The sequence below is a fragment of the Austrofundulus limnaeus genome, unplaced genomic scaffold (genome assembly GCF_001266775.1).
Source record: "Austrofundulus limnaeus strain Quisiro unplaced genomic scaffold, Austrofundulus_limnaeus-1.0 Scaffold2, whole genome shotgun sequence".
Lineage (NCBI taxonomy): Eukaryota > Metazoa > Chordata > Actinopteri > Cyprinodontiformes > Rivulidae > Austrofundulus > Austrofundulus limnaeus.
In genome coordinates this window covers 5376150-5385463 of record NW_013952404.1, presented here as the reverse complement: position 1 = coordinate 5385463, position 9314 = coordinate 5376150, and the positions used below count along the sequence as shown (strand labels likewise).

General features: G+C 38.0%; 1 protein-coding gene and 1 long non-coding RNA gene across 2 annotated transcripts in view; both read left to right on the top strand.

The window, feature by feature from the left end:
- Nucleotides 1-4313, top strand: part of LOC106520309 (zinc finger protein DPF3) — a 20004-nt gene extending 15691 nt beyond the window's left edge. The window contains exons 4-10 of the mRNA XM_014012311.1: nt 1061-1185; nt 1723-1818; nt 1938-1998; nt 2292-2333; nt 2497-2637; nt 2929-3033; nt 3867-4313. Coding sequence (XP_013867765.1) covers nt 1061-1185; nt 1723-1818; nt 1938-1998; nt 2292-2333; nt 2497-2637; nt 2929-3033; nt 3867-4027 — 731 coding nt within the window. The 3' untranslated portion in view covers nt 4028-4313. The remainder of the gene's footprint in view (nt 1-1060; nt 1186-1722; nt 1819-1937; nt 1999-2291; nt 2334-2496; nt 2638-2928; nt 3034-3866) is intronic.
- Nucleotides 4314-4399: 86 nt separating this feature from the next.
- LOC106520313 (uncharacterized) lies at nt 4400-7710 on the top strand. The gene is made up of 2 exons (XR_001310540.1): nt 4400-4666; nt 5887-7710. It is a non-coding gene; the product is annotated as an uncharacterized LOC106520313 (long non-coding RNA).
- Nucleotides 7711-9314: the final 1604 nt, after the last annotated feature.

Below are 9314 nucleotides of genomic sequence, written 5' to 3'. Positions count from 1 at the left end.
CTTGAAGGAATGGAACGAAGTACAACACCTTGTTGGCCCCGCATCACAAAGGCTCGGTGAAGGGCGGTATCTGAGTAATGATGCTGGTGACTCCGAACTTAAAGGGTGAAGGCGAAGTCTGTCACCCGATGTTCAACGTCACCGGTCTAAAGACGTGATTAGAGGTGGCTTCAGCCAGGCGTGCGTGTCCCATATACAACTGTGTGTTGTACTTCGTTCCATTCCTTCAAGGAACTGTGGTTATATTCATAACCKTACGATTTCCCCTGTWGGAGGAAATATCTGCGTGTGTTCAGGTTGACATGATAAGCTCCTTTAAAAACATTGTGCTRAAAAGTTTCCTGTAGACAAAGTTGACTGAACAAATCATGAAAATGCTCAGTGATATGGTCTTTATTTACAAAATGAAAAATGTGTGGTTGTTTTTTTCCCATCTATGTAATGGTATCATGAAGATAGTTGCGATGAGACATTATCTCGCAAAAAATATTGTAGACAAAAAATAAACAAATCCTCCAGCAAGTTACCACATGCTTTTATCATTTTCAATAAAACAAAATTCCAGGGGATGGAAATGTTTGTGAAGTCATATTTTTGTACTTGCATGAGAGAAAGATGTACTTCAATCCAGGGTATAGGATTGTGGAATGGTCTGGAAGATCTTAAAATGCCAGATCTATTTAAGAGACAGATAAAAGCTAGTTTTCTGAAGGTATGTGGAATAGTAAAATGAGAAGCTACATGAATTGTTGTTTGAGTTGATGTTTCTATTTTTATTTGGATTGTTTTGTAAATTATGTTTTGTTTGAATGTATTCTGGGGATAAAAGGGGCAGACATTCTTCAATCTTTCATTTTATTTAGATTTTTGATTTGTGTATTTTCTTTGTTTTTTTTATTATAAATAGTTATTTTTTAATGAAATTAATACATTTTTTGAATTGAATTGAATAAAAAATGGATATTCTCCTCAAACGATTAAAAGAATTCTGGTTTCAGTCTGTGACGATGCCTGATAGTGTTGTTCKGATTCCTAACACATTCTGTTTTGTTCGGTGCAGACGGCGGCCTCATGTCCAGAGATGGTTTGCCCACCCAGAGCACCACGCTGGAGGCTCTGCTGCGAGGGGGTCTCGACAAGAGGAACAACTCCAAGAATGACGAGGAGAGCCTGCTGGAGATCCAGGTAGGCTCRGTCGAACACTGTGGTTGGTGCTCGTAGAGCATCGGGGAGATGTTTAAAATGCAAACGCTCMGTTACATCATGCCAGCTCTCAGAGCAGTGAGTGTTGCCTTAACCGGTTGCCAAGTTTTTTTTCAAACTAACCTGCAGAGCTTGTTAACTGAGCACTGAAGCATTTTTTGGACAAGTGGACCGCCTCGCTACTGGTCATTATATTTACCACAGTGAGAAATATTCACTACCGAATTATGTGTTCAGAAAAGGTAAAACTAAATAAAAGTTAGTTTCACTTCAAGTCATGTTTTAGTATAAAGATTCGGTTTAAAGCCAGATAATCTTATCTCAGTGTCACACATTCCAATAAGCACATGTGGAAACAGGATTTTTTTTTTTACAGGAAACAGGAATTGGTTTGTCATCAACCAAAAATATCTGCAAGATTAAAAGGAAAAATAATCTTTTTAATTGTGTTAATTTAGTTTTTTATGAAAGTATGCTTCAATCAGAGCTCAGATTGAAAGTGTCCTCTGTCTTTTACAGAGGGTTTTGGAGGCAGATGCGGCCGAAGATGCGTTTAATGATGATGATGATTTTGAGGTAGACACTCCTAAAAGGAGACATCGAGGCAAAGGAAGAGTAAGTCACTAAAGGAGAGGCTGTGGTTGTTCTGATGTTGCAGTTTTACACTCATCGTTTTAAACTCTTGTCTGATGAGGCTTGGGTTAAAAGCAGCCCTTCTCCTCTGCTCCCGTCAGGGTCGAGGTTCGGGCCGCAGGAGGACAGATCTGGATGATGATAAGCCATACTTCTGTGACAGTAAGTAGACAATTCCTAAATATATTTTACTCTCTCATAACTTGTAACATGATATCTTCTATTGTGTTCAACTTTTATTTTGTAGGCAAAACAAAAGCTGTATTCTGTCCACATAAATCTGCTTTCTGTGGAAAATATAGTCAGATCTACTGCTTTCAAATATTTAAAGTCACCTTAAAGTGTTTTTCAACATGTACCTGCTGTGTAAAATCCAGGAAGTTTTTGCTCTAACTAGACTTGGATAATCTATTCTTATGTTTTATTTTCTTCCTGTCTTTTTGTTTTTGTTTCAGACAGATATAGACAGAAGCAGAACTCCAAACCTTTGACCTCAGGTACTTTAATTTGTTTGTCTCTTTTAAAGGGATCTGTACAACTGTGACAGATGCAAAACATTTAGTTGGTTAAATTTTTATCCTCGACACAWGCTGCCACAAAAGTTCAAACTGCTAGCAACCGTTTCAGCGGGACTGAACCTCCACCCTCTTTTCGTTGCAGTCTGTACAAAGCGCTACAGGAACCGCACAGGACTCAGTTACCACTACACCCATTCCCACCTGGCAGAGGAGGACAGAGCCGGGGAGAGAAGCACGGTGGCCTCCCGCTCCCCCTCTGCACCACTGTCCGACAGACACAAACGTAAGACGCCTGAAGCTCCTGGAAAGTTGTTTTCAAATGTTTTAGTATCAACATATTTTCTAAACCTCCTCCTGTGGATCAAATGAAGCCAAGATCTGTGGAAATTTAGATTCTTATAAAGAAATGAGGACACAAAAGAGACTGGCTAAAATACTTTTTCTTTACAATTATGGGAGCTCTTTCAGAAAGTCTGCGATTTGTTTTTGGATTTTTCTTGTAAATAACTGCTTTTCATAAGTTTTTATCAGCCATCAGTAAAATGTAAATTTGTCCTGTGATGTTTTCTTTAAGGTCCAAAGAGTTCTGGTGGGACCAGCATACCCAACAACTACTGTAATAAATGCCATGGCTCAAACAGGAAACTGGGTAAAACTGGCTCTGCCTGTCAATGCACAAGTGAGTTTATGTACACGGATATAATATGTAATACACAGAAGTGGGTAGTAACTGGTTGTGTTTACTTAAGTAACTTTTTTGGAAAAAAAAAACTTTTAGAAGCAGTTGGACTTCACTGTACTTGAGTAACTTCAACTTCACGCATTTTTATTATCCTCACTGGGCAATTTGTTGCGCAGTCAGTACATAAAAACAAAACATTTATACACAAACACAAAAAAGATCACAAATGTTCGTTAAGAAATGTAAATGCTGCAGGGATAAATGCGTTTTTAAGTCTATTAGTCCTACATTTGGTCGACTGATACCTGTGTCCGGACGGAATAATAATAATAATATGAAGTATCGCTACTCTTACTTGAGTAAAACTTTGGAATACCCACTGTAAGTTACTTGACTGAATAAAGAACAAACATGTTTTAACAAGCCACACACCTACAGTTCATTTATAATAAGTTTCTTCATGTTAGTCTTTAAAACACGAAAATTTGCATGTAACTTTCAATTTTTTGTCAGTCTGATGACATCATTTTAGAATGTTAAATCAGACATTATGATCAGTCCTCGGCACTTAAGTTTTTATAAAATACTCTTTTACGTGAGCAGTTTTTTGGATGACCAACTTTTACTTTCAGTTGAGTAAAAATATGTTGAATAAGTGCTCTTCAACAGTACTCACCCACCTCCGGTAGTACACACTTCTCAGCTAATCGCACTTCATAAAGTACAAACATGTCTTTCTAATTTATGGTTCACTCCCCTGTTTTGTTTTGTTTTTTGTTTTTTTTCCCTGACCTGCTCACTGTCTGATGCTCTCCTTTCCTACATCGCAGCTGACCGGGGGGAGGAAAAAGAAGACGGAACGTTTACTGGAGCCGAGGAGCTTTTTGGCACCACCTCTGAGAGCGACACTTCCACTTTTCATGGCTTTGAGGACGACGAGCTGGAGGAACCGGCCACAAACGGCAATGGAATATCCAACCGTCACAGATAGAACAACAATTTTAGATTTAAACGGACTTTTTAAAAAATATAAATATATACAGATTACCCCCCCGGCAAAAATCAGCTGCTTCTTTTCAATGTTTTTGTTTGTTTTGCTTTCAGAAAGCACAAAGTGACAATTTCAGGACAGAAATGCGAGTGGTATTTTATCTACTGAACATTGTTGAATAATTTATGAATACTTTTCTTTTTTTTTTTATATAGAGCATAAATTAACCTTTTGATGCATCAAATGACCATCGGGGTTCCCCTAAAGGTGACTGTGCAGAACAGAAGATGTTTTTGGAGTGTGTGCATTTTTTTCTTTTTTTTTTCTTTTTTTTCCCCCTTGTTGGCAAAAAGGAAGCAAAATGCTATGAACAAAAACACTGGAGAAATGAGACTTTTAAAGGCACAGATGATGAGTTTGGTAGAATTTTTATTTTTAATTAATTGCAGGCAATGCTTGCATCTAAAGACTACTGGATGTTTTTCAGCAGGACTTTGAAGWCCTCCTCCTCTGCTCTAACTCTGGGTTAAATGTGTGAAAATGAAGGAGAACCACAGGTCACTGGAAATGTTTGAGTCACAAACATTTGCAACATTTATATTAATTGTCACTACAGACGAAGAACATGTCTAATGAAAGGTAAGCCACAATACGTTTTAATTCATTACGTTACCTCCTTCAAAACCTCTGTTGCAACCTTGCATATTATTGAAAATTGTAATAAAACAACACATTTTAGTTTTGGGAAATGGCAGCTTATTAAGTTACAAATAAAAGGCATACCTGATTTTAGCGTTTAGAAAATTGAAGTGAGCACACAGCATGCAGGAATAGTGATAACTCAGAATGTACAAGTTACACCCTCACACCGCACTTTTCCCAACACTTTACAATTTGAAGTTTTACCTAGTATTACTAAATTGTTAAGCTGATTTAGCAAGACTTTCCACAAAATGGTTAACTTTGAGCAGAACTCCCTCCCCAGYCTTATTTTAGCCGATTAGTTCTTAAAAAAAAGACTCAAGTCTTCCTTCATCCTTCTGTTTTTTAATATTCTTTATTTAATTAGGACAATACACATTAATGAACATTCTTATACTTCTGTATAGACTGTAAATGAGCCAGGTTATAGCATAGTTGCTAATTTACATCTGTAGTCCTGAGGCAGGAAGAAAAGGGGGGAAAAAGATGTTCAAAAGAACAAAACATAAAATCACAATRTACAATCATTTTTGAATTGTGGTGCTAAGTATCACTGAAGACAATGTTTCATTTGAAATGCTGTTTTATACTAATATCAAATCAAACAGAGTTAAAACGACTTTCAGCTCAGTTTATCCACTTTGTTTTCAAAGAGCACAGTTATTTGTCACAAAACAGATTTGTGCAGTGAACTGCCAAGTTATTCTACAACCAAGTGAGAAAGAGCAAATAGGTTTGGTGTAATTTGGCTGTAGATGTGAAAATCCAGCTTCTCTGTGTTCAAGCTGCAGTGCCGAGTTAAAACGACTTTCAGCTCAGTTTATCCACTTTGTTTTCAAAGAGCACAATTTGTCACAAAACAGATTTGTGCAGTGAACTGCCAAGTTATTCTACAACCAAGTGAGAAAGAGCAAATAGGTTTGGTGTAATTTGGCTGTAGATGTGAAAATCCAGCTTCTCTGTGTTCAAACTGCAGTGCCATGCAGTGTTGACATGTTAAACATCAGCAGGTTTGCAGTTCTGCTGCGAGCTTAGCACTTAGCTCAATTGATTGCCGTGCCTTAAGTCAAGGCTTGCAGAGCTGTTTACACGACTGCAGCCCTTTAGTCTTGTTCAGATGTATTGTGTGAGTCTAACCAGCGATGTCTGTTGGATAGGAGGAGTCAGCACATTGGCATGTGGCCCAGTGGCAGAGGGATGGCCAGTGAAGAAGAGGATTTAACCCTCAAAAAAACTAATGAGCCTTCACATCCCTCCTGATTTGGGCCTAAAGTGAGCATCTGACAAAGATGAACAGGCTTCCACATGGCTTCGTTGAAGCAACCGCTCCCTCGACGATATGTATCGACTTCTTGTGAAMATTTTGAAATGTGAGCATCCGGCTTCATTTCATCCTATCTGCACTGTGCTGGAGCCGCTCTCTGAACTATGGGAACACTAAAGGCAATGGCCTTTGGACTGTTTGTGCCCGACGGGTGCATCTGGGGGCCCCGGTTTGCCCACTCCTGCTCTGCTGTGTGATCTGATGTGACACTAAGACGTCATTATCCTCATCACTATGCTAGCCTGCCGCTCCGCGCTGGAAACMGGCTTTGACAGCCATCACCCCTCCAACCCGACTGGACCAGTGACCCTCTGACCYGCAGCCATAAAGACGGTGCTCCAGTCCACCACTATTACATGCAGACCTCTGGACTATGTAACCCTGACATAGTCACAAGGTTTTGGATTTCTTTTTCTATGTCTTCTGCTTTTCTTCTTTAAAAAACTTTTCACTTTTTTGCACCTTTTCTCTGCTGTAGAAGAGTTTTTTTATGTTTGGAGCTTCTTAAAGTTGGATTAGTTCTTTGRTTTGTCCAGACTGTTGATACCTCTGACCAGATCAGGTGCAGAAAACCCTCAGCAACTCAGGCATCTCTCATTTCCTCTGCCGTTGATTGTTTAGCTAATCAGCCCTAATTTGTGATTGTATTCAGCTAACAAAGAGGGACAGTGATACCCACATCGTGATTCATTACATAAGCGGTCTCATATTAGAGGAAACACCTGCAATAAGTCTGTTTTTCTTCCTCTTTTTCTTTTTAACCCAGCGTCATATTTTCCAGGCATAGCCTCCCAATCTTTTTAAAATTTGAAACCTGGAAAGAAAGCTTGCCTCGGATGCATTTAAAATAAAAATAGTTGCTGTGCTCAGATTCTATCCCTCATTAGAGATGATACTTGTGAGTAATTTGCAACATTTCTGTTGAGTGCTTTTTGAGGGCTTAATTGTTTTCTGGCATTTAGAGGGTGCTTTGAGTACTGTATCAAAAAGCTGTTAAGGCCCATAGTTCACACATACTGTAAAAGGTGTGTTTCTGTTTAATAGCTGCTCCGTTATTGAAGCTAACCATTATTCCAATGTGTGTGTTGTGACTTGTTTTGTGCATTCAAACCGTCTCTCCTCACTTCCCTCAGGGACCCCCTCTACACAGCAGTTTATCTCCGCAGGACAAAGAATGCATCTGAAACTTGTCGTCTTCCTTTGCATCAGTTGTGTGTTGTTGTTTGTTTGTTTTTTTTCCCACAGTAAAATGAGTCATTGTGTCTTTTTTAGCTTCCAAAGTTGCGCCAGTAGGTGAAAACGTGTGTCGCAAACTGCTCGCATCTCTGAACAAAATGAAAACGTGGAAATGTTAGGTCACGTCTGCTTAAAATACCGTCTTCTCTCCTGTCATTGAAGAGCCTGTATACCTCGTCAGACACAGCAATAGACCCCGGACCTCTCCTGTCGAGCCTGCAGGGGGGGGCTGGAGAAGGAGAATCAGGGTGGGAACGGAGCCAAGAAGAGATGAAACTGACATAACAGAGTGGTTTTGTTTGTTTTTTGCTTTTTTTTTTCTGCTGTAAATACAAGTCTAAAAGGAGAGAATGAAGAAGTGTTTGTTTGTTAAACTATTTTTATTGTTCTGAAAAAAATAAAGATAAAAAGAATGACTGAATGTTGGCGAGTGATGCTGTTTTTCTTTTATTCCAAGGAACTGAAACTTTCAGACTGGACATGTTGGAAGTCATCTTTAAACACTTTGAGTAAATCGGAATTTTTTGTTTTTTTATTTATACAGAGACAATGTACAACATTTCATTAACCTTTTACAAGGAGAGACACGTGGTACCAGGTTAAAGCCACGAATGCTAATTTCCAMCTGCAGTCCCTGGACTAGTTGATGTAATCAAACATGATTTAACAAATGATAAAAAGCCAATTTAGTAAATGWTGACATACATATTTAAAAAATYAGTTACTCAGATCTCATTAAAACAAAACTACAAACTAAAACAAACTCATTCTCCTTACTTTCATCAGTTGTGAGTACAAATCTGCTTATTTAACAGCCAYRTTTYTGCCAAATGTGCAAACATTTTATAAGTGGAGCATGTTATAATGTTCTTTGGTTAGCTATTCCAATGATCTGTGGCGACAAAGGAGAAAGAAGTTTTGTTAAAAGCAGTTSTACATTTTGGGATGCTKCACTCACCTCTAGAGGTCGCCTCCTGTTTTCTGATCTGAAAGAGACAAACTTTCTTAAAGGTGGAGCAGCAATAAATATTATGAAGACTTTTGTGAACTAAAATGTTTGCATAAGATATCAAATGCTCAAAGTTTAAAAAATCATATTTTGAAAGAATATGACAGTGATGAGTTTAGATTTCTTGTCATGAATCTTTAGAGTACYTTTATATATTGATTCAAGAGGTTTCAAAGTTGTTTTGCATGCCTGTGACCAACTAGTCATACAATATAAAAAAACGTGAAAAAAAATCATAAAATGTAGGTAAATATGGGACGCCTCATTGGTAAGAGAGCCACGTACAGTATATACCTAAAATTAACTACATGTTAAAGGCTTTCTAAGTTTTTTGAAGGTTAACGTTGGATCTAAAGTCACACCTAGATAAGTAAATTCATTAACATTTTGAAATTTTCCTGTTTATATAAATATCTGGATAACTTGTAATTTTTCGTCTRTTTGTAAAAATTGCAACTGTCTTTCCTGTATTTAAGTTAAAGTTAAATTTAAAGGAGACGTACACAAATTTCACTCGTTTAGCCATTAAATACATTTTGTTGCACTTGGAGTCTCTMTAGGAGTCAGAAAAGTTTAATTTAGTCTCCTGGTGCTGCATACATATCTTTATATTCTATTTGTTTCATATTTAGCAAACTGTTCAGTTTTCTCTATAGTATGTAACTTTTTATGAACTACTAAGTCACAGTATTTGTGACAGAACTGTTAAATAAGGTCTTGACTTACCAAATACAATTGAGTCATCTTCATCCTCCTCTGGCTCCAACATGTAAGTCTGGATGGACAAGTCTACCTTTGTTGATGTGTTTTAATTAAAAAAAGTTTCTGTGCCATTTCTGTGCTATCAAACTGCTCTGGAAGCTAGGGAGGTGAGGTGTTTGGATTTAAAGAGACAGCATGAAAACGAGTTGATTTGAGACACACCTCAGAAAAGGGGTGAGCCTGATACGGCCCGTGGTACATTCCCAATTTGTAGTCMCTTCCTGCCTCTTTATAACTTGGCCCACGCTACCAGG